General features: G+C 42.3%; 2 protein-coding genes across 2 annotated transcripts in view; one reads left to right on the top strand and one right to left on the bottom strand.

Moving 5' to 3' along the window:
• Positions 1 to 100: 100 nt before the first annotated feature.
• Positions 101 to 4590, top strand: NOL7 (nucleolar protein 7). The gene is made up of 8 exons (XM_065912688.1): positions 101 to 640; positions 741 to 801; positions 1385 to 1443; positions 2817 to 2848; positions 3241 to 3328; positions 3638 to 3759; positions 3840 to 3917; positions 4412 to 4590. The coding sequence occupies exons 1-8, from the start codon at positions 231 to 233 to the stop codon at positions 4486 to 4488; spliced, it is 927 nt and encodes a 308-aa protein (XP_065768760.1). The 5' UTR covers positions 101 to 230; the 3' UTR covers positions 4489 to 4590.
• A 692-nt stretch (positions 4591 to 5282) lies between these two features.
• RANBP9 (RAN binding protein 9) overlaps positions 5283 to 26800 on the bottom strand; it is a 70254-nt gene continuing 48736 nt past the window's right edge. Inside the window, exons 7-14 of the mRNA XM_065912675.1 lie at positions 25400 to 25512; positions 23981 to 24089; positions 21972 to 22162; positions 20283 to 20427; positions 17246 to 17367; positions 15487 to 15638; positions 8400 to 8511; positions 5283 to 6279 (exon numbers count right to left, since the gene is read on the bottom strand). Coding sequence (XP_065768747.1) covers positions 6149 to 6279; positions 8400 to 8511; positions 15487 to 15638; positions 17246 to 17367; positions 20283 to 20427; positions 21972 to 22162; positions 23981 to 24089; positions 25400 to 25512 — 1075 coding nt within the window. The 3' untranslated portion in view covers positions 5283 to 6148. The remainder of the gene's footprint in view (positions 6280 to 8399; positions 8512 to 15486; positions 15639 to 17245; positions 17368 to 20282; positions 20428 to 21971; positions 22163 to 23980; positions 24090 to 25399; positions 25513 to 26800) is intronic.

The following is a 26800-nucleotide window of genomic DNA, read 5'->3' as shown; positions in this document are numbered from 1 at the left end:
CAGCCCGCCCCGAGGAGCGCGGGGATCGAAGCAACAACGCTCTCGGCATCCCCGCTAAGGCTGCAGCAGCACGGATCGGCCCTCCCTGGACACAAGCCCGCAAGTCCACGGGCTCGCGTAACCGTGGGCGGGGACCGACCGGGCATCCTGGCCAGCGGCGCGCAGGCTCCGAGCCTGGTGGAAGGGAACCCCCGGGTACTTAGGCCACGCCCCCATTCCCTGTTCTGCGCATGCGCCTCCGTGACGCGCGGTGGGGCCTCCGAACCTGCAGAGGGCGGCAGAGTCCCGGCGGCGCCTGCCCTTTGCGTCACTCCCCGCGTGCGTGTGGCTTCCGGGTCAGAGGTCAAGACGGCCGCCGGGCCCCCGCAGTTCGGGTCATGGTGCAGCTCAGGCCGCGCGCGTCTCGCGCCCCGGCGTCCGCCTCTGCAATGGTGGACGAGGGCCAACCCGCCTCGGAGGAGGAGGCGGGGCACGGGCTGCTGCTCGGGCAGCCCAGCAGCGGCGCGGCCGCCGAGCCGCTGGAGGAAGACGAGGAGGGGGACGACGAGCTTGACGACGAGGCCCCGGAGGAGCTGACTTTCGCCAGCGCCCAGGCCGAAGCGAAGGAGGAGGAGCGGCGAGTTCGGGAGACGGCGCGCAGGTTCGGAGCCCCGGGGGCCGGGCCAGGCCAGGGGGGAAGCGCCGCCTAACCGTCCCCCTTTTCTTCTCCGCCCGCCCTTACTTGTCGCGGTCTCTTCCAGGGACAAAGCACTTCTGAAGGAGAAGAGGAAGCGGCGCGAGGAGCTGTTCATCGAACAGAAGGTTAGAGGTTTGCAAAGGGGGGCGCGTTTCACGGGCCGGCTCGGGGGAGAGTTCAAGGCTGCGGGAGTTCGGGGTGGAGGAGAGCCGCCGGTGGTCTCTTCCGACAGCACTGACATCCGCGTCCTCGTGCTCCTCGCTGTCCACCGATTCAAATTAGGGTCGGGAAGAGGTGTGCACTTGAAATCGTAGGGCCAGACCCACCTCTGACGCGCGGCCGAGGTGATTTATGTGAACCTGGGTCGCTGTGAGAAGGCGGCGCTGGGTAAATGGAGGGCCGTGCAAACAGAGGATGCTTGGTTCGCGCTCTGATGTTCCGGAGATTGGCCACAGGTGGACGTGACTCTGAACTGCCCTCGGTGTATAACGTCACCCGAGGGTTGGGATAAAGCAGGCACTCTTTCCAGCCTTCACGTCTTCCAAGTGAAGTAGGAGTAGGTTCTGAGTTGCTTGGGCCCCAGTCTTCCCACAGCTTAAGAGGTAGTGGAGGGCAGTGTTCAGAACATTTATTTGCCTAGATGTAGGGCTGGATGTGTTGTCCTGTTCCTTCCTTTTTATTGACTCTTTTTATTTAAATGCCTTTAAGAAAAGAAAACTCCTTCCAGATACTATTTTAGAGAAGTTAACTACAGCTTCACAGACTAGGTAAGTGGTGGATCTCGTTTTATTACTTGTTTACATACAGTGTTTTAATGCCGTCTTGGTACATTTGTCGTCTAAATTAAAAAGCTTCACAGGAGATATTTGAATTTGGTGGGACAGATGGAGGGAAATGTGCCACTTCTTTTCCATCTGTGGCTGTTTCTTATTTTTGTTGTTCCCATGGGTAACTCTAGCTTCTGAGTTACTGATCTCAGTGAGTTCTTGAGTAAATTGTGGACCACTGTCAGTGTACCTAGGGCCAGGATAGATGGTGTGAATAAAACAGTGTTTTGAAATTAATTCATCCTTTACTGGGGTGTGGATTACTAGTCTATTATCCATAGGCTCCTAAAACTCAGCTTGTCGCTGGCTTGCCTTACCTGCTTCTCCCTCCTTGTTAAAGTGAAGTCACTCAGTCCTGTCTGACTCTTTGCGACCCAGTGGGCTGTTTCCATGGGATTTTTCCAGGCAACTGGAGTGGGTTGCCATTTCCTTCTACAAGGTATCTTCCCGACCCAGGGATTGAACTTGGGAGTCCTGTATTGTAGGCAGACGCTTTACCATCTGAGCCACATAATTTTCCCCTCCTAGTTCCCCTTTTCATTTAGTAGCTTTGCCATCCACCGGATGTTTAAAGCTCCTCTTTCTCCTCTGTGATATGGAATCAGTCTGATTCCATACTGCTCTAAATTTAGATTAAATATTTGCTATTTTTTTCCTGTTCCCCTTTGTCTCCTCTTGTTGCTTTCACTAGCTGAGCCCTGCTAGGACAGTGGTTCTTTTCCCCTGAACTTTTCCACAGAGTTACTCAGATTCTGAATACTCATGCTGGCAAAGTCCCTTTGGTCTTTGAAAACCAAGTTAAGATGTCACCTGTCCCTTCTTATTGCCTCTACCCCATCACTGCCCCCACCGTTTAGCTTTTCCACTTCTGTATGTTAATCTCATTGTGTTCTGCTCCATTAGACCACACTTCTTGAGACTACCATTGCTTGTCTCCATTCTTATGTCTGAAGTGTTCAATTAATCCTTTCAGCTCTCTCCACATAAAGTAAGCCAGGCCTACCACCTTTTACTTCATGTTTCAAATACTGTATTATATAATTCTTAAATACTTTTAACTCTTGTTTCTTTGGAAGCCTGCTAATGTACTTTCAGATTTTAAATTCTGATCCTCCTGGCCTAAACATAGTTTGTTGATTGGGAGTTGTTGACAGTGCATTGGGGAGTGACTTTAAGGATGCTAAGTAAAAATTGAGAATGGTTGTAGTTAAAGGTTGTAGTTTTTATTTGTAAAACCAGCTGAAATTTTGTGATAACTTGAGTTATCATTGCTCTCAACCATCCCAATCAGTGTTTTGCTTGTTCTTCCTTAGTGTGAAGAAATCACCGGGAAAGTTGAAAGAAGGTATGAACTATTTAACTATTTAAGTAACCTCTCATTAAGTGTCAAGGGCATTTGCTGATATTTGCAGTCAAATGTTGTTGACTCTGAGAAGGCGCTTGGGAACAGGCCTGGAGGGCTTTAGCTTGTTTCTTTCCTCAGAAAAATAATTTATTTGGCTATGCCGGGTCTTAGTTGTGGCATGCACATTTTTTAGTTTTGGCATGTGGGATCTAGTTCCCCCCGTAGGGATTGATCCTAAGCTCCCTGCATTGGGAGCATAGTCTTAAATTTTATTTTGTATTGTACAATCACATACAAATTGGTGTGTAGTGGATATTTAAAGTAAACTCCAGTATATATTCTTGATTTACTTGTGCACAAATGCTAATGAGAACTATAACTCAATTTTTTAGTTAATTTGCAAAAGAAAAATGAAGAACGAGAGAAAGGAAGTGACTCTAAGAAAGCTAAAGAAAAAGTGCAGAAAGTACAGACTGTTGGGTAAGAAGTATTCTTTGTGTGTAGGATGTAAAGGTGACCTTTGAGGGGGGTATTACCTCAATTAGTAGCGGTTTCAGATTGGTTCCTCTGTGGAAAATTTTTGGTATTTATATTAAAAAAAAAAGTATTTGCTTTACCAAAATGTAAACATTAGTTGTAAAATAGCTCTGTAATTTCCTTTTATCACCTAACCTGTGCTTATACAAAATTAGGATTTGGGGATTTTTCTCCCCTATTTGAGTCAACTAACAAATACTCTATTTTGAAAATAAGCATGGCCTCATGTTCGCCTTTTGTGTTGACCGCCAGCCAGAATAAAAGCTACGTGGCTGTAAGGCTAAAAGATGAAGATCTGAGGGATTCACGGCAAGCAGCAGCCGAAGCCTTCATACAGAGTTGTTTATACGGCCCTGGGACCAACAGGACCACTGGTAATCTCCTTCCAGACCGTCTTTCTTCCTTCCTGACTGTGAATTAAAACACAAAATGATAAAATAATCCTCTTTCCTAGTAAACAAGTTCCTGTCTCTTGAAAACAAGAGGTTACCGATGAAAAAGGCTGCAGCCCAGTTTTTGAACAATACTTGGGGTAAGATTTGGCTTTATTCTCTTGAGTCTGAGTTTTACATGAATAATGTTCTTTGTTAAGGAGACAGTAAATACTCATGAAGTATCTTTTTCCTTATAATGGCTTCTGTTACTATTTTAAAGTTGCTTAGTCTAGAGAACAGGTCAGTGTCGTAGACATGTGCGTGTGTGCTCAGCTGTGTCCGACTCCTGTGACCCCAGGGCCTGCAGCCCGCCAGGCTTCTCTGTCCATGGGACTCTCCAGGCAAGAACACTGGAGTGAGCTGCCCTGCCCTTCTCCAGGGGAGCTTCCCAAACAGGGATTGAACTCCTGTCTCTGGCACTGCAGTCAGATTCTTCTACTGTTGAGCCATCAGGGAAGCCCAGTATATGTGTACATGTAACAGATTTTATTATTTTTCTTTTAAACAAATTTTAATTATGTAGAAAATTTGTGAATTCTTTCTTGGGAATTTTATTTCTTTATTCTCAACTGCAGAAAACCTTTTATTCTAGGATCTCAGAGAAAACAAAATGCCAAGAGATTTACAAAACGCTGGATGGTCAGAAAGATGAAAACTCCCAAGAAGTAAATCAAACCTAGATGAATAATGAGTACTTTGTATGTATAGAACTTGGTTATTTAAAGAATTTAACTTTTCTGGAAAAAATAAATAAACCGCTTATAAACCCTTCTTTAGAGTCATTATAAGAATCTCAAGTCTCTTGGGGCGGTACCTAGTCACACTCATCCACCTGGCGTGTAAGTGTGCGTCCTAGTCTTTGAGCATCCTGGAAGCAGCAATTTAAAAGGACTGTTCTTCCTTTTTGTAAGTGTTTTCCCGTTTTATTGGCCGTGAGCAGCACCCATGCTGGTAGGGTGCCTCTGCTCCCCGGCCCCCGGGATGGCAGTGCGCGTCTCCTGCTGACGCTCTCAGATGCGCTGTCTCAGGTGTTTTAAAGGTGCCACTGATGAGAATTTCACAGACTCTCTGGAAGGGCGCAGTATCCAAGTGTAGGTAATCTGCTTCTAAAAGAAGGTTTAAGACTCCGTGTACAGCCAACAGAGACCTTTGCCAAACCAAAGATATGGTCATTCTGTTGAAGAGCCTGTTTATATTTTACTTTTAACCAGTTTGGGGGTTTGCTTGAAAATTGGCAGGTCACATGCCATATGATATTGTGAAAATAAGATTAACTTCCTGCTTTCTGTATCACCTACAGTATCAGGTTTGGCCCTAATCCAGGGAGGCTAGTAAACGCAAGGCAGTCTTAGGTTGCAGAGCTCAGATTTAGAGTAGCAACTATTCATTTCACTTCTTCTAACTTTATATTAATTATAAGAAGTATGCAAATACCTGATGTATAAATTCAATTGACACTCTGGTATCTGTAGAAGTAAATTTTTAATGGCTGGTTAATTATATCACTACATTTTTATTGCAATATAGTACTCATTTTAAGCACTTAAAAATGGAAGGTGTACAAAGATTAAATTAAGACACGGTAAATTGACTAAATATTTGGTTTTTATATAAATAAAGGTCATAACCACACTGCTGACATGTAATACTGTTATAACACAACAGTTCAACTTATGAGTCTACAGCAGAAGTCATCTGTAGTTAAACAGGAAACAAAGTTGAGAAAGACCATGTTAAAACAAAACTACTGGGACTAACAGGTCGGGATTGTAAGTAGCAACAAACATATTCACTCAGCTCCTGAGTATTTCAAGTTTTACAGTACACATTAAAAATGATTTCTTCCATCAACACTATAAATTCAAACTGTCAGATGTTTATGCATTTTGCAAGTTACACTGATTGAATGCTTATATGGGAGCGGGGGTCAGAGTATCTCCCAATTTGAACTTTACATCACCCACATGCTAACACAAACACAACTTGTTCCATTTCCTTCCCCCCTTTCTCCCCCCAACAAAGAAGGCAGGATTTTTTGGTTTCTTTTAGGTAATTGTTTTAAAGGATTTGTGATGATCAATTTGAATGTCTGAAATTCAGTAATATTTAACTCTTAGACAACTAAGAGGTTAAAGATGGAAAATAATTTCTCCTAACACTAAGTTAGAAAATCATTTGCATCATGCTGTAAACTAGGAAGCAATGTAAAGCGACAAAAACCTGTCCCCAGTACATAATTAAAAAAATCTAAATTTCAAATCAGCAGAGCTGGTCTACTTCCATGTTGTCTATATGCCACAATATAAGTGTGAGCTCCGAAAATGCATCGCTAATGCAGGTAGTCGTCCACTGTGGCGAAAGCACAGGACCCGACTCCTGACCGAGCCATCAGTCCCAGACACTGGGTGGCCTGTCCCATGGCCAGGGCAAGTGGAGGTTGCTTTGGCAGATTGTGGGTTTCTGAGGAAGAAGGATTAAGAGTGGAAACGGCAATTAGCAAGACATTATAAACAGCATCTCTCAATCAGGAAAATACTGCATTACTTACAAAATTACCAATGCCTGTACTGCTCTAACGAGCGAAGCAGCAAAGGTGGTTTCTAAGCAGACACTGCCTTGGACATCTACTCTGACCAGGTACTGTGGTCACTGGGTATTCAAGTCATAACAGATTCTTGCAGAATTAAGACTTTGTTACATATTCAAAAACTTTTACTTCCATATTTACTATGATGGGAATGATGTAATTTCTTATCTAATGTTTGCAGTGGGGAGTAAGGAATATTTAGTATCTCCCTGTTTGATCAGGGTCACTTGACATTACCAGAGAAAAAGGCACCAGGTTTTCAGTGAAGTTTCACTGATGGATTCTTCCTTTCTGGGAATATGACCCAACAGAGACTGCCTACTCCTCTCCAGGGTGTAGTGGTGAATGCTATTTGGGCTGGTAAGCACTTTGTTACAGTTTTATTTTGGCCAAGGGAGGCACATCAGTTATAACTGTCCTTTAGATTTTTTTTGACATACAAAACTTGCAGGCATCACATACCAGTAATGTAACTTGAAGCACTGTTGAGACATGAAGCTCTATAATACAGCACAAGTATTTATAAATATGCACACATATGCCTACAGCAGTTTAAGTCTTGTCATTCCTTTTGCAGGAATTATATATATTTAATAAATTTAAGCAGTATTTATAGTTGAACTACATAATTTATGGCACAATATATGAGTATATATATATATATCTCTCTCTCCTGGATAACGGTCCTAAGCAATTGACTACTTGAAATTTTAATTTCCCTCGAGAATGTAAGATTCTTAACTGTCATATGAAAACTGGTCACTTTTCTTCAAAAATTCTTTCCTAGTCGGAGTGTTACCCAGATACAAAGCAATTAGGGCTTCATGATTATCTATAATATAGTCATTTCAAAAAGACAGTTACAGTAAACTACAATTTGCCCTACAATCCTAGCACTGCTACTGAGTATACTTATTTTTTACCAGTAGAGCTAACTAAATTTTGTATAACCAAAGAACAACATATTAACCAAAGAAAGTTCACAGTATTATATACAAATTCTAAACGTGAGAAAACCGTAACACAATACCACTTCCTACGCCAAAACTTCAGTATAAGCCACAACACAGGTAACAGTAATGAACCTTATGAAGGCAAAGCAGCAGGCAGGCCCCAGCGTCAGAGCTCTGAGCCGCCCCCTCTCCGCTCCGGCCGTCATCCCTGGCCTTCGCTCGGCCTCCTGCCGACACGCTGACTGCGTGCACTGCCCTCATCTCAAAGCGCCCAAGCCTAACGGCCAAACAGCACACAACAGACTTCAAGCTGGTAACTCCCACTTTTCTTGAGAAATCCCATTCTAAAATGTAAGGTGAAAAGTCACTCTCATCCGAATTCCCTTTGAAAAAAATTGCCCCGACATTAAAATGTCATTTTATGTAAACAATCAACCCTATGTAGTTTGTATATAAATGCATGAAACGTGCAGTTACTGAATTCATTTAAAGAGTGTCTGTTCAGTTTATAAGCACCACACTCTGCTCACAGGAATGGCCACCAGTCAGGGGACAGCAAGTCCTGTTTTACACTTGGGGCTCCCCCTGGCTAAGCCTGTGTATTGCTCTCCCCTTCCCTCCCTTTTTCACTTGGTAACGGCATGTAGTTAAATCTGAACTTTAATGCAAACAGCCTGCATCTCCAGGAGCTGGGGCTGACAGCAATGAAGAGCCACCGGGAGGCCCCGAGCCAGTATCTTCAGCATGGTGGGAGCTTGGGCACGGGTGATTCAGGCCAGGAATGCTTGTGTCCACATTCACACAGAAACCTGTTTTCCAGACGTTGCAAGATACACCCTAATGTACTGTTTTTATTCCATTTGAATCCATTTAATCTGGGACTGAGATAACAGGAATTTTTCTATACTGTGAGGTAATTTTTTTTTTTTAATGTAAAAAACATTTCCCTTAAGATTTCACTGAAGGATAAATGCCAGCACAAATACCGTCTCAAATACTCAAAGAGACTAGTTGAAGTTGTGCTTTCTGGCTTCACTTACCTAATATTGCACTGTTGAGGGCTGAGCACACAGGTTCTCTCTGAATTGGGTCGAGCTGATTTCCCACTGGGCTGTTCCAAGGATCTGAATAGGCCAGTAAACTGAATGCGTCCTGTTGAAAACACAGCAATTGATTAATTCAGAGAGTTCAGTGTCTGTGCTCACTATGGTTTCAACTTGACAGACAGGTAAAATACAACCTTAAGGCACTGGATTAACACTTAAACTCATTTACCCCTGTGACTATGAGATGTTTTTTAACAACTAGATTATGCAGCAATGTCTAATTTGTTTTCCTGTTTTTTTATAAACAGCCATTTTCACCATCTACCACTTATACCTACAAAACATACAGGCAGAAATAAAAGTGGAAAAAACTCATTCTTGTGGAATGGGCTACTACTGTTTAAGGTAAAGACAAAACATTCAGATGCTTTACAATTAATGACCACTGATACGAATGTGAGATTAAAAGGATACGACCTGCCCATGTATTTTTTAAAAAATAGATGGGGGAAACTGGACACATCTTGACGACTTCTCAAACTCAGTGATCAAAAAAGTACAACTAGCTCCCCTTCAGGAACACTCAGGCGTTCCAACCATCTTCAGACCACCCCTCCTGAAGTAACACATACAGCCTTCTTTTCAGGTGACAGCGCTTGTCTTTCTGTGGGAGGACATAGCTACAATGGTTTCAGACACTGGCCTCAAGTTAAGCTGCATCTTGCCTTTGGCAAGAACCTTCCTAAGTATCGGTTTCATCATCTGTAATAAAGGGGATTGGGCTTCCCAGGGGGCTCAGTGCTAAAGAATCTGCTTGCCAGCGCAGGAGCCACAGAAGCTGCAGGTTCAATCCCTGGGTCAGGAAGATGCCCTGGAGGAGGAAATGGCAACCTGTATACTTGCTGGGATGATTCCAAGGACAGAGGAGCCTGGAGGGCTATAGTCCATGGGGTCGCAGAGTCGGACACGACTGAGCACATCCCCCCACACACATCACAGGGATTATAAGAGCTCCTATTTCAGTTTATGAGGACTCACTGAGCTAAAGAAATTAGTCATGTCAGCTCACTAATCTTTCAATGAATGATAAATTACTGTTTTGCCAGAAATCAACACCCTAATCCAGAGTAATATTATGATAACAGATATAGACAGTTAGACATAGGACACCTTCCCAATTCACAAGGGGTATGTGGAGAAGTGCTGAAGAAACTAAATCAGTGAATTCAGTAACGACACTCAAAACACCAGTCACTGAAATGTGGATGACAAATTCCTGAAGAGCATGATCTTCCCCGGCCAACTGCTCCAGCACCCTGAGTCATCTCACCGGTGGGAGAAGGCTTCCTGCTCAAGTCTGTCCTCTCCTCTCATCTGAGTTGGCCTCTGTTGTGGCGGCTAGAGAACTGCCCATTAAACAGTTGTGCGGTCTGAGGCTGACAACAGGCATACGTTAGGCTCCCCCACCCACTGTCCTACACTGCTGAGCATTTCATTCACATTAGACTTCTCGCCCCAGCTATTAATGAAAGTTTTTTGAAGAACTTATACTATTCTGATCCCTGCAGCTACTCAAGGTGCTGGATACAAAGGGGTGAAAAAAAAGGCTTCGTATATCTGTTGATTGCAAGACCTGCTTAACAGTATTTAAGATATCTTTTGCATCCCACAAAGCTACTAGATTCTGTTTCTGGCTTCCTCCCAATCCAAATTTATTCATGGAGAAAGTACTAATATCTGATTATCCTGTGAAGCTAACTGATCAATCACTATTTCTAAAGCCTGAGCTTTGCTCAAGACTTAATTCACCCAACCCACATCCATCTCATGAAGTACCATCCCCCTAGTGCAGTTCAGCTCAGTTCAGTTGCTCAGTTGTGTCTAAGTCTTTGCGGTCCCTGTAGTGCAGATAAATTTTAAAAGACTGAAGAATCTGTCCAAGGAATAATCGCTACATAAAACTTTAAGCACAACACCATGCTCCTGAATCTACATCCTGACTTGCTCCCCGAAAGGTGGGATGCTGTAGTTCCAAATCTCCCATCAAGGCCACTCTGTCTACACCTCCTGGTATTTAAAACATTAACAGAAAAAGATCGTGATGGTAGTAACTTATTGTGCGCTAACACTGTGCAAGGCACTGTTTCAAGGGCTAATGTGTACCGTCTCATTTAATCCTCACAATAACCTTAGGAGGCAGATGTTCATGCCCATCTTAGAAGCAAACTGAGGCTGTGAGAGGTTACCACCACAGCTAGTACCTCCTATACTTCTTTTAGTAAAAACAGTTTCTTTCAATTACCAATCTAAATATTACAAGCAAGAAAGTCCAAGATTTTGGCCCCGTATTTTCAATACAATTGAACGAGTGTTTATTGGACGAAGACGGGGATCACCAGGACCTCGTCACTGTTCCAAGGTCTCACAGTTCGGGAAGGAAGGCAGACGTGTGAAGAGTGATGCACCGCGTCCTGCTTACTAACAGTGGACTGTGTCGCAAGAAGCGCCACAGAAACAGGCTCGAGCTACACAGAAACAGGCTGAGAGAAAAGAGAAGCCCTGGATGCTGGGAGCCATGGGTATGAGCTTAGATCCTGAAACACCCTAGAAAACTTCAATTTTTTTCCAGTATAGCAACAGGAGTTTTTAGTCACTCAGTCGTGTCCCGACTCTCTGGGGCCCCATGGACTGTAGCCCACCAGGCCCCTCTGTCCCTGGGATTCTCCAGGCAAGAGTACTGGAGTGGGTTGCCATGCCCTCCTCCAGGGCATCTTCCTGACCCAAGGATTGAACCCATGTCTTCTGCACTGGCAGGCCAGTTCTTTACCACTAGCACCACCTGGGAACTGGAAATACATTTTCATGACAGTAAAGAACAATACAAAATAGGATAACTACAATTACCAACCAGATAAAATATTAATATATGCCCATGCATTTAAGGCAGAAAACACCTGTAAGATATCATGGCATTATGGGTTACTTTTTATTTTAGAAAAAAAATTACCTCAGTGGAAATAATTTCTGAGTGAAATACGACATTTAGGTAGGATTCTCAAACTATACTTATATTTGGCTTAAAATCAGTAGCAGTTTCTCAGTAGGATGTGCCCAAATGATTCCATTTCTGGTTCAGTTACTAGATTAAGAGCTACGTGCAAAAAAAAGAAAAAAAAAAAAAAAAAAAAAGAGCTACGTGCAGACTGGGGCTGTGTATTCCAACCTGACCCACCCAGCCCTCTGGCTTGACCCCTGCTCTGCAAAGTTCAATCAACAGCTGTCGAACAATTTAGGGAGCTCTCTTGGGAGCCACTGGCAGACTCAGGCAGGTAAGCAAGGAAAACAAAGACAACAGGAAACCGGGAAAGGAAGACGGAGAAAATGAGTAAAAGGCCAAGCGGCCGGGGCAGCGGGAGCCCCCGGCCCGTTGTCAGCACGGGGGGTGGGCTACTCCAGGCGTCTGCTGCGTGCCTGCTACTCCACGACTAGGCCCAGGGGCCCGACGGCAAACCTCACCTCAGCTCTCACTAAACCCGGCTCTCTCTACACAGGTATATATGCTTCAGAAGTTCGTGCAAATTCAAAAAAAATTAAAGATTAAAAAACCCACTTCAGCTACCCATGACCTGAAGCGAAGAATAAAAGAAAAAAGCACTAATTCCTAATCCTTAACCAAGGCAAACCCAAGTGCTCTCTGTGTCCCCTCGGCGCTGAGACGCCACTGGGTCAGTCACTCGGGTCCATGTCTGCCTGGCAGGAGATTAAGCCTGGGGAGGCTGAGAAGCAGCTCAGAACGCCAAGACATAGTCAGCATCTATCTGCACGGAAGTCAGAGGTGCAAAACCAAAGCCATCCGCCTTCCTTAGATGATGAATCACCTCTCCACTTCATTCAACATACAATCAAGGAGTATCTCTGAGAACAGGCCACGTAATGCCCTTTTCTGTGCCTCACACAGATTACCATCAAAGAATAAGCCACGGAGTGAAATGTTAAATTTTCTTTTTTTGAAATGTTAAATTTTCAAAGGGACTACATAAAATGATATTCAATTAGCATAAAGTTTTAACAAGAAAACAGATGATCTAGTGTAAAAATGTCTAGAAGTTCTTTTTTAAAAAACATTCCCTATCTCCAAAGTATCTCCTAAAACATCAGTTCTCTCCAGGGACCACTGGGGTCAAGACCCTTTCATGGGCTCTTGTGAGGTCCAAACTATTTTCATGATACTAAACTAAGATAATACTTGCTCTTTTCTCACTCCTATTCCCTCACAATTCTCCCAGTGGGGCTTTCCAGAGGTGACATCATGTGTGAGAAGACTGAATACAGAAGTAGGGACGAGAATCCAGCTTACCTTTTATTAAACCTGGTATTAAAGAGATTTACAAAAATGCAAAGCAATGCCACTCGCTTCTCATTGTTTTATTTTAGAAAGATTAAGTAACTACACTTTTATGAAAAATACCCATGTAATGATTTGTTATTTTAAAGTGAATTAATAATTTTAGTATTAATTTCTAGTAGAGAAAAATCAATAAATATTAACTCATACAAACAAAAGCCCTTTGGGAATCTATAATCGGTTTTAAAGGGTTTAGATACCAAAAAGGATGAGAACCACTGCCCTAAAACAACCCAGCACCTAGTAAGGAAGTTTCCCAGATGGATAGCTTTGGATATATGAAGTAGTAATAAAGCCTGAGAAGTAAGTTTCTTAGCACTGCTGATAGCTGAAAAGATTCTACAAAGTTGTATTAGGTTGATACAAAAGTAACTGCTGGTTCGGATGGTGAAATTTTATATCATTATAAGGAGGCTCAAACACATCTTTATTAATCAAAATAGGAACCATTACCATCAACACATTTTTGCCAACAAGAATTAAGCCTGTTTATTCCTGTAGAATAAAAATCCACGCTTTGGGATTCAACAAACTCTTGGAAAGCATTTTCTGCCTCCTGCTGGTTGTGGAAGCATTTTCCCTGCAAAAAGTTTTTGAGGTGCTTGATGTGGTAGTTGGTTGGCAAGAGGTCAGGTGAATATGGCAGATGAGGCAAAACTTTGTAGCCAAACTCGATCAACTTTTGAAGTGTAAGTTGTGCAACGTGCGGTCGGGCGTTGTCACAGAGAAGAATTGGGCCCATTCTGTTGACCAATATCAGCTGTAGGTGTGGCAGTTTTGGGTGCATCTCGTCGATTTGCTGAGCATACATCTCAGATAGAACAGTTTCACCAGGACTGAGAAAGCTGCAGTGGATCAGATGGGCAGCAGACCACCAAACAGTGACCAGGACCTTTATCTGGTGCAAGTCTGGCTTTGGGAAGTGCTTTGGGGCTTCTTCTTGGTCCAAGCACTGAACTGAGTGTCACCAGCTGTCCATATAAAATCCACTATTTGTCACATGTCACAATTCGATCGAGAAATGGTTCGCTGTTGTTTAGTACAATAGGAGAAGACGACAGTTCAAAATGACAATTTTTTTGATTATCGGTCAGTTCAAGAGGCACCTGCTTTTCAAGCTTTTTCACCTTTCCAATCTGCTTCATATGCCAAATGAACACAGAATGATCGACGCTGAGTTCTCTGGCAACTTCTCGTGTAGTTTAAGAGGAACAGCTTCAATGATGGCTCTCAACTTCCGATGGCTGGCCGCTGAACTCCTCATCATCTTCGCAAGACTTCTTGAACCACCACTGCACTGTACGTTCATTAGCAGTTCCTGGGTCAAAGGCGGTTGCTGGTGTTGCAAGTTGTCTCCACTGCTTTACAACCCATTTTGAACTCAAAGAAAAAAAGTCACTCGAATTTTATATTTGTCTAACATCATTTCTATAGTCTAAAGTCAGTCATTAACAAAAAAACCCCAAAGAAAGGCACATTAAAATGATGTATATAACATAATCACATTTATTTAAGAATGTACTCCAATATCAAATGGCAAAGTTCAACAATGAAAAAACCACAATTACTTTTGCACCAACCTAACAGAATGATGAAAATCTGCAATCTGGAGAAATCAAGTTCTGCATGCCTTTTTATCTGGAAGTGTAAAAGTGGCTTCTTTAACCTTCCTAGACAGGTCCATTCTGCCTACACAGGTGCTCTACTAGAGCTATTAGTGCAGGCAGTTGGGACGGTTACTCCCTCTAATTTTACACATATTTAGTGCTAGTCGGCGTCGCTCACTGGCCCTCTCTCAGTTCAGGTCAGGGAGGGCTGGCAGGAGTCCTGAGGCTCGCCCTCTCCTTCAGGACCCAAGGGCTCAGGGTCAAGGCCACTATGTGCCATTTCGCCTTCAGCTTTTGGACTTATTTCAAAACACTGAGAAGAAAATGTTATAACAAACTGACATGAGCCCAGCCTAAGGCAGGGCAAACAAGACAAAACGCCAGCACGATGGGTAGGTTCCGGTTTCACAGGTCTGCAGGGCTGCTGGGGCCTCTGTGGACACCAAAAAATCTCATCTCTACAGCTGACTGCAGTGCTGACTTCCGGGAGGCAAAACTCCATCTTCAGCTGCTACGCAGAGCCATGGCTAACTACCTGAAGTGCTTCCACTTTCCCCGTCATCACCGCCCAGCAGAGGCATCAATCCAGAAGAGACCTGAGAACGTGTTTCCACTCTTCTGTGAAAGACGACCCAAGCCTTCACCAACCACCATCAAAATAAAGGCCACATATCTTACATTCGGTTTGCCGCAACCCTAAGCAATGTTTACTAAAATCAAAATATCCCACATTTATAGTTTCATCAGCATGCTCACATTTCTCCTAATAACTTTGCCAATTTCACAGCTGAGAAAATAAAACTAAGAGAGCCAGCTGACAAGAGGCATGCGACACTGGGACGCGCAGAACTGCGGTCTGACCTTCGTGTTGCACTGAATCCAGCGCTTTCCCCAGCAGAGCCTGGCCGCCTCCCCCCGTCGCACGTGTTCGCCCGCAACTGGGCAGGAAGCCAGGCGGGAGTTCGTGTCCAAGTTCCCAACAGTAACTCCAGGACCGCTCAGTGTCTTACACAATGGCATCCCAGTTTCATCCACACATTTATAATTTTTCAAGAAAAAACAAATTTACCTTCAACATTTTTTTATTTGCTGTGTTCTTGCCACATTCTCTCCTCAGCTGTTCACTCATCGCTTGCAGCTCTCTTCCAAAGTGAATCATTCTTTCTATGGCAGCTTGACTTCCTCCACACAACTGGCGTCTTAACTGGCTTGAATCAACTTCTGTAAGCAAAACAAGCAGGTATTTTACTAACTTACATTTGGGATACAATGGAGAAACAAACAAATTGCTTACAACATTTTGGACGTTTCATTTAGTAACTACTTCCTAATATTTTACCTAAATATGCGGTTTCTTTTTAATTTATTATAATATGAATTATTATATTCTGCTTTTCTAGGGCTCATGAGTCTAGGATCCAATATCTATCTAGCTTGGAGTTGAAAGTCAGGTGACAAGCTTTCAGTGTTACGATGTACATGTCTCAAGGAAAATGTTATGAAAAATAAAGCACAGTTTTCTAAAAATATAGCAATATTGCAAAAAAAAAAGAAAAAAAAAGGAAAAAGTAACTACTTCCCAGGCTACTTTAACTGACACAGAATAGAAGATAAGATGGTCTAAATGACTCCAATAAAAACACAGACGATACTGTACCTAATCAAAAGGGTCAATTACTTTTAGGAAAATATTTTACAGTTTACATATCTTGACACAATAATCACTGATCAACAATGCAAAAAGTATACATCACTAGTTAACAATATATAAATCACTAACCATGATGGTAACAGTTAATGTTTATGAAGCACTTACAGGCAGTTATCGTTACACCCATTTTACAGATGAAGAAACTGAGGCAAAGAGCTCCTAAGTAATTCACCCAAGGTTACACAGCTAGTAAGTGGCAGTTGCAGAATTCAAATCCAGGTGATCCGGCTCTAGAACTCCTGCTCTTTATCCCTAGGCACAAATTATTCTTGGAATATTGAGGCTGCATGCTAATATTTGATAGGGTAAAACTAGGCTGCCTTTCAGTCATACTCCTTGCTTGAAAGAGTGAATTATACATTGGAACACATGTCCTTAACAAGAAGGTGGTTGTGTAAGTAATATTAAGTTTGCATTTATAAAATAGTTTCTAGCAATGTTAATAAATTCCTTTTAATATCAAAATACTATAAAATCAAATAAAAATTTATAAGCTTCAGTCATTTTCACTCTCCAATTGATGGGAAAGGTTGCTGATTGTTTAACTTTATGGTACAATTTACTACACAAGTTGTCCACAAAGTGAAATTATGCATGCTAATCTATTTCTCAGCCACATAATTTTGAGGGGGAAGGAACCAAGGGAGGGTGTCAAACAGGCACCTACCACCTGCCAGGCACTGAACGATGAATAGTCGCATATATTCAGATTAAATGAATTAAAGAAAATTTGATCAGAATTTATAAAATCATCTCTACCCGTGTGGCCTATCTCTATTGGCTATACCGAAATAGGCACGCAAACTTTTTGCATCTCCAGCCTTACCAATCCTCTTAAAGGACAGTGAGGACTGATAAGGCGGCATCGCTGCACTACTGAACGCACTACAGTTGTGCAGAAACAGCTCAGCAGAGAACGCTCCAGAAGATACTAAAATTAAACTCTCTCTAGCGATCCACTCTCAGAGGCTTCTAAGAGAATATGTTACTATCAAATCCAATGGCACACACATCTTTAAATCTGATTTATGTTCATCAGCTGTGAATCAGTACAAGTAAAAACATAACCTTGTAGTCATCATTTTTTATTAAAAATGTAAGAAATATCACTGCAGACCCATTTCGGTGTCACAATCTTCCATTTCGTGGTCATGTTTAGAGCTACCATTTAGGAAACCATTGGATGAAGTTTCTCCAACTCCATTGGAGTAGTGATCTGTTTCCATGTCTACATCATTACTGAAAATGAAAAAACAAACCTAATTTTAGAAATAGCACACTTGCAGCTTAGTTTAATATCAATTAGTACTCAACTACAGAGCCTACTTATAAAACTGACTTCATAAGGCAATAGCAATCTGGAAAAAAGGTATTTAGTTAAATCTTGAATGTATTCAAAGCCAAAGATGTAGCTAAACTTTTAACGAATTTGTAGTCCTGGAGATAAAGAAGGAAAAAGATACATGTACTAAAATGTCATGGCTTTAAGACTTCCTATCACTATGGAGAAATCATTTCTTAGCACATATTTCCCACTATCTTTCAAACTTAGATCTGCATTTCATTTAGTCAACTCCTGCCCTAAAATACCACCCCCTGCCCCAAGCATGTGAGCGAAAAACCTCCCTGATAAAGAAGCTACTCCTGGGACCCACCTCATTTCACCTCTTTCCCTGCCCTCACACTCAGCTCGCTTCTGGACTACTTTTCCTCTGAGCCCTGGCGTTTCGGCATTTGTCCTTACTACTCAAAATTATACTCTTTCTCAAAGGTAAGTGATGACATGAAGAACGACTGCTCAGTCTCAACCCCTCAGCCCTTTCAAAGCCCAACGCTACTTTCCTCTGACAGAGTTTCTTATTGGCTGGATTCTAAATATACTGCAGAGTCTTAATTTTTGAAATGCTGTTTTGGAGATAGCTAAGGCATTTCCAACTCGCCCATTTCACACGGACTGGATGAATAACATGTGCCAACAGCTCTAAGTGGCCATGCTGAGGTGGCCAACGTTTGCCCTTCATTCCATCCACACCCCAAACAATAATATCTAACCTTCCAGATTTCTCCTATGAAGATCTAGGGAATGATTATACAGTCCAGAAGGAAACACTTGATGAAAATTTAGAAAATATTTAAATAAATAAAAATGATCATTTCTCATTAAAAATACCAAAGTAACATATCATTTATAGGAACAACAACAACAACATCGAACGCAAACGCAGAGAGGCAAAAGGCACTTTATGCATGACGCCAGCAAATGTAACCACTGGTTTCCAGCCTGGGCGAGTGGGTGCATACACACTTCTGTCCGTAAGACCATCAAGGTACACAGATACTCAGAGATCTAGAACAACAGGGTGTGGCCCCAGCACATCTCCATCAGTTAGAAAAGCTTGTTTAGTGTCTTCATGAAATTTGAGAATTGATAAGAAATCATCCTGGAAGAGGTAACAACTGAAGTGGAATTTTACAGCTTGAATAAAAGCTGGGATGGAGGAGAAGGCGGGTGGGGAGAAGGGCATTTCTCACGGGGAGTCCAATGGAGAAAGCATGAGTCTAGAGGTCAGACATCCTGGGAAGTAGTTGTCGTTCTGCAACTTACTAGTTACTAATTATTCACCTTTAAAAAAAAGCCATTTACTTCTCTGGTACTCAGCTCTACATCTGTAAAATGGTTTTCATAGTTGGTTAATATCATCTTTGCCTACTTCACAACACTGTCGCAAGGAAAGCCATTTACCGACTAGAAAGTAACTGTTACTGCGGAACAGTTTAAGGCAGTTTCAGAGCTTACTTTCTTCTATGCTGCACACAAAAGAGGATGCTGTTGTCATCAACCCCTTCCGTTCAGCTTGCTTCCCTCAACTCAGGTAATTACAGGTCTCTTTAGCAACTTCCTGCCATGAGCACGGTATTTAAGTGAAAAACTCAACAAAGTAACTGCAATCCTGCCCTCAAACTACAGTAGAAGCGTCTAACAATCATAAAGTACTATTAATAAATACTTCTGAAGTATGATGATGCACTAGAGGCTTAACTGTTCGCATCTCCATAAAACATTTTTACTATGATATTCAGATTTTATATTTCAGTGTATCATCTCTACTGCCTACCCTGACCTCCTCAGCAAGACAGTCCCTTTTCCTACTGCTGTTCTTGGATCATTTCTGTGGATTTCACAACTGGACCACATAATACCATTATTTCAGTACATATTTGTCATTTGTAATAGACAATCTGGAAATTCTGATTAATCTCCAAATTTGTAAATACAGATTTTTTACATGCACTTCTCCAGAATCATATTTCCACTGAGAGTCACTGTAAACATTAGGTGCTGTCTCCTTCAACAGGAGAATTTTGCACTGATGCATATTCCCCTCAAAACGCAGTGTGACCCATCAATTCATGTTCTAAGACCAAACCAACATCAATCAAATTGATAAAAATCTGTAAGAACTTGCCCTCACACACTAGCATTTAATTCAAATGGTCCTATTTCACGAACCTTTAGGTTTCATGACTAGCAACTTGAGTATGTCAGAGTCCCATGACAGGAACACCTCTTCTCTCAAAGCTCTTCGCGTGGAGAGCTCGCTGAGCAGCGGAGTGTCTGACGCCCAGCGAGTCTCCAGTCCTCTCCTTGTGATGGATGTTTACTACATGACTTAACCATCTGCTACATGCGAGCCACTCAATTAAAGGCAGGGTCTCAGCAACAAATATTTTTTGTAAAGTTAGTTATTTGCAACTCAGGAAACACTCCTCACACTGAAAAACCCACACACAGAGAAAAAGTTGTTGTATATGTATCACATGTCAACTCCAGAGCTTAAATACACTGCAGTGACTTAACTTGGAAACATTAACAAATGACATTTCTGTGATCACCGCAGGGGTCTGCGGTGGCAGGAAGGCAATGGAGAGCCTTGATCTGCCCCCGTCGCCCCTCCAGAGGGAGCGGGGTGCAGAGGAAGAGGAAGGGGGCCTCTGTGATGAACACGAGGAGCACGGGGCACTGACTCCTCGCCCTTTCATTCTCTCAGACCCCCACTGTGGCCATCTGACTCCACTTTCCCAAATTATTTCAGACGATGCCTCCCTGTAACAGGGGCTGCACACAGCGATGCCAACGCCAGGGGCCGAATTACCTGGTGAAGCTGCTGAGCTGCTGTGACCGGGACGTGTTTATGCTGTTCAGCTCCGGCACGCTCAGGCCGGACGGCGGGTGCTTACTGTGGCAGTACGCCTGGTGCGCTTTGTTGGATATCACACCGTTACTACAGCTCTCAAAGCCTGGGGGAAAAGGAGACACTCTCTCAAAACAGGAACAAATCAGGCTGCAACAGACCTACCATGTTCTGACGATGTACTTAAACCTCTTATAATGTGGGAAGGTCAGTGGACCACTTAAATAGAAATCAAGTGGGTAACTTCTTCTAAAGGACATCAGGATACTTAACTGTGAGCTGTCATCTCCTCCTGTATTTACTGAAGGCTTAGTTATGCATCTCATTTATCCCTGCCATGAGGCCCAGTGTTACCACAACCCCGTTTTCCTAAGAACACACGGAGGCCAAGGATCTGTCCCCGGCTGACGTGACTCGGAAGTGTCCGGGAGGCGCCGATATGGACTCGAGCGTGGGAGCCGCACACTGCGCGGGCTGCCGCCGCCAGCAAACTGGGCGGCAGCGAGGGAGAGGCGCTAAGCCGAGGAAGAGGCGCTATGCCGAGGGAGAGGCGCTACGCCGCGGGGGAGGCGCTACGCCGAGGGAGAGGCGCTACGCCGCGGGGGAGGCGCTACGCCGAGGGAGAGGCGCTACGCCGCGGGGGAGGCGCTACGCCGAGGGAGGGGCGCTACGCCGAGGGAGGGGCGCTACGCCGAGGGAGAGGCGCTACGCCGAGGGAGAGGCGCTAAACTGAGGGAGAGGCGCTATGCTGAGGGAGAGGCGCTATGCTGAGGGAGAGGCGCTACGCTGAGGGAGAGGCGCTAAGCTGAGGGAGAGGCGCTAGGCTGAGGGAGAGGCGCTAGGCTGAGGGAGGGGCGCTAAACTGAGGGAGGGGCGCTAAACTGAGGGAGGGGCGCTAAACTGAGGGAGGGGCGCTATGCTGAGAGAGAGGCGCTAAACTGAGGAAGAGGCGCTATGCCGAGGAAGAGGCAGCAAAAGTGCTGCTCTGCTTGCGCGAGCACAGGGAACAGTACGTGAGCTGGGTCTGAGAAAGTTAAACGTACAGAGGAAAGGTAAGACCTTGGGAAAATCAGAGACACAAGCAGAGCAAAACGACCGAGAAGGACCTGAAATAAACCTGTAGAAGTGATGTCATAAAACCCAAGAAAGGAGACAACATCAATGAAGACTCACCAAAAGCCTCAGCGAGTCCAGGAGGAAACGGACAGGCAGACCTGCCTCTCGCCAGCAGCCGGGCCGGGCAAGGAGGAGGGAGAGGCCGCCCAGCTGGGAGCCGGTGGCTTCAGACACCACGGCCACGTCACTGCCGTCACGCGTACACTTCACTAAGACACACTGCCTTCTCATTACCAGCTATCTCTGACGTGACTTCTAGAGGCAAAACGCGAATGGTGCCCTTCATTTATGCAGATCTGGTAGTAACCCACTCTGAGAGACAGCTCATCTTGAACTTACTTTCTGGTACCAAAAATGCACGAATCTGACCTGTCTACATTTCTTCTTCCAGAATCTCTTGAGATCAAAGTACAAACATGCACAATGGGCTAGCAGAAATGTCTACATCTTTTTTTTAAAAAAGTTATTTTTGTTCAAAACCATGAAGAAGGGTAAAAACTGTAAGATAATGTCTTACTGAAGACTGAATCTCACCAGAAAAATGTGCAGTACTTCCTTTCCCCGATGCTAAATTGTGGATATTCATTCCGTGGCTGGGGCTCATACTTGGACTACTAAAAGGTCGAGGACTAACTGGATAACTGTCTTGAGACTTTGGACTTCGGCCTCCCAAACATCGAACTTCACTATCTGTACCATTCACCATTTCTATAAACTGACGCACTCTAAAAAGAGAAAACAAAAATTTATTTACATCATCTTCAGATTACTGTTTATAGTTACCTAGTAGCAAGAGACTTCTACAAGGAAATACTTTAATAATCTGCATTTATCACTAAGTCTGGCCTTTAGATAATATACTAAAAATGTTAAATATGGTTCCATATACTGTACTGCTTAGAATATTTAAAAATTTCCTGAAAAATGAGAGTATAATGCAAAAGACATTGCATCACCTTTAATCGAGATTTACTAAGAAACTGAAAATCTGTATGTAGCTATAGTAAACCAAAATGGACCTCATTTTTTTTTTTTACCTAAAATAATCAAAATAATATTTGCACTTGGACGCAAATCAAATAGTAAGAAGCACCTGATGTACTTTCATGTACACACCTACCTTCACACAAAATAAGGGCCTACTCCCCACGCTTCCTCACCCCAGTCCCATCTGCAACCTCTTAATCAAATGGGCCACATTTAAACTTTTATTCTAAAGCAAAGTAGTTCTGTCATCGGGTTTAGTGTTTCTGATGCTTAAAAAGCTTAAATCTTAAACTTAATCACAGCTGAATTTTAAGATAACAGATTCATACAACCAACAGCAAAAAAAAAAAAAAAAAAAGCCAAATAGCTATTATTTATTTTTAAAAAATGAAAGAAATAGAAAGCAGTAAGTGTAAGTGAGGATGAAAAACTAGAATCTTGTCACTGTTGGCAGGAATGTAAAATTGTACAGGGCTATGGAATTGTGAGGACTGATTTTCAAAAAATCAAACACAGAATTATCCTATATTCAACAATCCCCCTTCTGAGCATACATGCAAAAGAATGAAAGCAGGAACTCAAACACAGATGTGTACGCCCATTATGCCAAGGGAAGTAAGGCAGTGACAAAGGACAAACATTTTATGATTCCATTTACATGAAGCACTCAGAGCACTCAAGTTCAAGTGTACGGAGACAGAGAGTAGAATGGTGGTTGCCAGGAGCCGAGGGAAGAGAGGGAAATGCAGAGTCGGTGTTTAACAGGTACCACGTTTCAGACTGAGATCATGAAAAAGGTTCTAGAAACGGATGGCTGGTGTGGCTGAAAAACAATGTGAGTGTACCAGAAACAAGGTGAGTATCAGAAAACTGTACGTGTAAAAATGGCAAATTTTATGATATGTGTATTTTTACCGGGCTTCCCTGTTAGCTCAGCTGGAAAAGAATTCACCCACAATGCAGGAGACCTCGTTTTTATTCCTGGGTTGGGAAGATCCGCTGGAGAAGGGATAGGCTACCCACTCCAGTATTCCTCTGGGCTTCCCTTGTGGCTCGGCTGGTAAAGAATCCTCCCACAATGTGGGAGAGATCTGGGCTCGATCCCTGAGTTGGGAAGATCCCCTGGAGAAGGGAAAGGCTACCCACTCCAGTATGTTGGCCTGGAGAATTCAGGACTATACAGTCCATGGGGTCGCAAAGAGTTGGACATGATTGAGCGACTTTCACATATATTTTTACCGCAATTTTTAAAAATGCTGCAAACTTACTATAAGGTATTTTACAAGAAAAAAATAGATACCCATCCTCTAAGTAAGAGTTTCACATTTTTTAAATACAGGGATAGAATGACAGAAGAGCAAACACAAAGTAGAAAAATGCCTTCTACTTAAGAGTCCTCATACTCCTCAACCTGTTACTTAAATGTGCTATATTACAAAATTATATCTAAATACCTGAAACAAGGTAAAACAAAAATTAAAACTATTAAAGCAGGAAAATAATTTTGGCTATGTAATGCACATATATAATTAATATAACATTCATTAAAAACTCACTTTAATGTGAAAAGGAGATTGGGATTTCTTTCAAGTAAACTTGGATATAACTGTTGTGTTGTTTCAATGGCTTCTCCCATTCTTCCTGCTAACACCAATTTCTGAATTCCTATTTAGAAAAAGAAAGCAAAAGATAAATTTTATAAGAATAGAAAAAGAAACTTAGTAGACCCTCAAAAAATAGGTAAAAAAAAAATCTTTAAATTATGATGAGTCTGCACTTATTTTTCTAACTCACTTTCTATTTTAAGGAATATTTTCAGACAAATAATCAATTAGAAAAACAAGTACTGTAATAAACTACTAAAAAAAAAAAATCAAACATATAAGTAATGTAGGAAAAATAGCTGTTAAACAATACTGATGTATTAAACACTAAGATGAAAAAGATGGGTATATTATCCCATACACTGTGGTGATGGTTTCATGGATATATACAAACTCATCAGGCTGTATACCCTAAATAGGCATCGTTTTTCATATGTCAACCATACCTCAATAAAGTGGTTTTTAAAGAAAGGACCATAGGAGACATTAAAGAAATAATAATCAAAATGTCTTATCAAATACTATACAGCCTTTTGAACCCAGTACTAAATGAAAATTAGCCTCTGAGTAAGATCTGAATTCAACAGCCACTGAATGAGCATGCCCTGAGGGTTAGATGCTAAGGAAAGGAAAATATTGAGTGGACATCTCCCGCTTGCTACAGCCTATACAAGTGATGAGAAAGAGGACATACAATCAGCTACAACACAAGGTCATCAGTGTTTTACAGCAATCTGACCTACGAGAGTTTTGCTTGCAGCCCTCATGATTTCATCCCTCATGTCTTGTTTTTGTCTCAACACCCTCATCAAGCCACACTCTCCCTGATGAACTAACAGCACCAATTTCAGGATGGCTGACTGTGGATCAGTTGTCATGCTGATTGGAACAGGCCCCTGTCGGAACAGGCCCCATAGCTCTTGCCACTAGCATTGGGACAAAAGCAATAAACACTTAAGACCCATACTATCTTGAATTTAGATAGCAATTTAAGTGCAAACATCTCACACATTATCTCCACTAACATCTAATATCATGGGACTACTTTACCTGTTGAAAAACACACACACACTTCTTATTAAATGTTTACTTTCTGAAAGCTCAAGAAAATATTTTTAAAGCAAAAGTGGCAAGCATTTTAACAAAAGTTTCTCCAAAGTTCTATCTTTCTACACCCAGAATACTGCTATAGTCCTGTGAATTTTTTAAAGGTAATCTTCAAAAATGTTAGTAAAAGTCAATTTCAGAGGCATAATTTCAAATTAATAAATATGAAAAAAAAATTCATTAAAAAAACCAAGTTTCTAAAAGTCAATGTAACAAAACCTATAATCTGAAAACACGTGTTAGCCATGCACCACAGGTCCTTACTTTGTCTATTTTTAATGGAAGCTAATTCTTCTAGAACGGTCTGGTCTGTAGATCTGGCAAAGGCCTCTGCTGTGGCACAGTACCCATGGTGGACTAAATAAGATGAAACCATTCTTAAAATAAAAAGAAGAAACACACAGCTTTTAGTCAAGAGAATACATGCTTCATACTACAATTTACATACACAAGGTCTACCCTGGTGTTACAAAACCAATCCATGCCCTGGGAACAATGAAAGCTTTAATTACCTCAGGTTCAAGATCAATTCAAAACATCATTTTGTCTTATTCACAGAGTTATTTCCAAAAAGGTAACTGCAAATGCTATGGTGAGTCTACTCTGCCTAAAAAAGTATTACCAGACAATCAAAGGACACGAAATAACTTTGATTCTCATTATCCCCAGGTCCTTTCCTATTATTTCCCACCCTCACTCAATCATACTAACCATAATTTCTAACTTACCATTATCATATGACTTACCCTAGTAAAGTGCTGGCATTTTGTAAAATAAAGAAATTTAAAAACAATAGATTAACTCTTCGTGTTCTGTAGTTTAACTCTTTGCAGTCCTGTCCACCAATTACATAGAACGGGTCACAAGGTGTGAACACAAGAAATACGAAGGTGACCCCACAGACAGAATCTCCCGAAACAAAGTCTATGAGGGTGATAATATTAATCAGTGAGGAGTCAGCCTTCTAATCTAAATCAGGTAGTATGTTCGTGCACAGGAGATGAATTACTCAAATATGACTGATGAATAAGTGACACTTCCAAAGAAGAGCAAACTGATTTTTTAAAAACCAAGTTGTGGAGAAAAGGGAACCCTCTTACACTGTTGGTGGGAATGCAAACTAGTACAGCCACTATGGAAAACAGTGTGGAGATTTCTTAAAAAACTGGAAATAGAACTGCCATATGACCCAGCAATACCACTTCTGGGCATACACACTGAGGAATCCAGATCTGAAAGAGACACATGCACCCCAATGTTCATCGCAGCACTGTTTATAATAGCCAGGACATGGAAGCAACCTAGATGCCCATCAACAGATGAATGGATAAGGAAGCTGTGGTACATATACACCATGGAATATTACTCAGCCGTTAAAAAGAATTCATTTGAATCAGTTCTAATGAGATGGATGAAACTGGAGCCCATTATACAGAGTGAAGTAAGCCAGAAAGATAAAGAACATTACAGCATACTAACACATATATATGGAATTTAGATAGATGGTGGCGATAACCCTATATGCAAAACAGAAAAAGAGACACAGAAGTACAGAACAGACTTTTGAACTCTGGGGGAGAACGTGAGGGTGGGATGTTTTGAAAGAACAGCATGTATATTATCTATGGTAAAACAGACCACCAGCCCAGGTGGGATGCATGAGTC

This window comes from Muntiacus reevesi, chromosome 20 (assembly GCF_963930625.1).
Source record: "Muntiacus reevesi chromosome 20, mMunRee1.1, whole genome shotgun sequence".
In the NCBI taxonomy this organism is placed as follows: domain Eukaryota; kingdom Metazoa; phylum Chordata; class Mammalia; order Artiodactyla; family Cervidae; genus Muntiacus; species Muntiacus reevesi.
Note: the sequence above shows the minus strand (reverse complement) of the source record. Positions and strands in the feature narration are given on the sequence as shown.

Excerpts from the sequence above, each read along its gene's own strand:
- NOL7 (XM_065912688.1), top strand. The coding sequence starts at position 231 with ATGCGCCTCCGTGACGCGCGGTGGGGCCTCCGAACCTGCAGAGGGCGG. Across the intron at positions 2,849-3,240 it reads ACCGGGAAAGTTGAAAGAAG|TTAATTTGCAAAAGAAAAAT; the intron begins GTATGAACTATT and ends TCAATTTTTTAG. Across the intron at positions 3,760-3,839 it reads TGGGACCAACAGGACCACTG|TAAACAAGTTCCTGTCTCTT; the intron begins GTAATCTCCTTC and ends CCTCTTTCCTAG.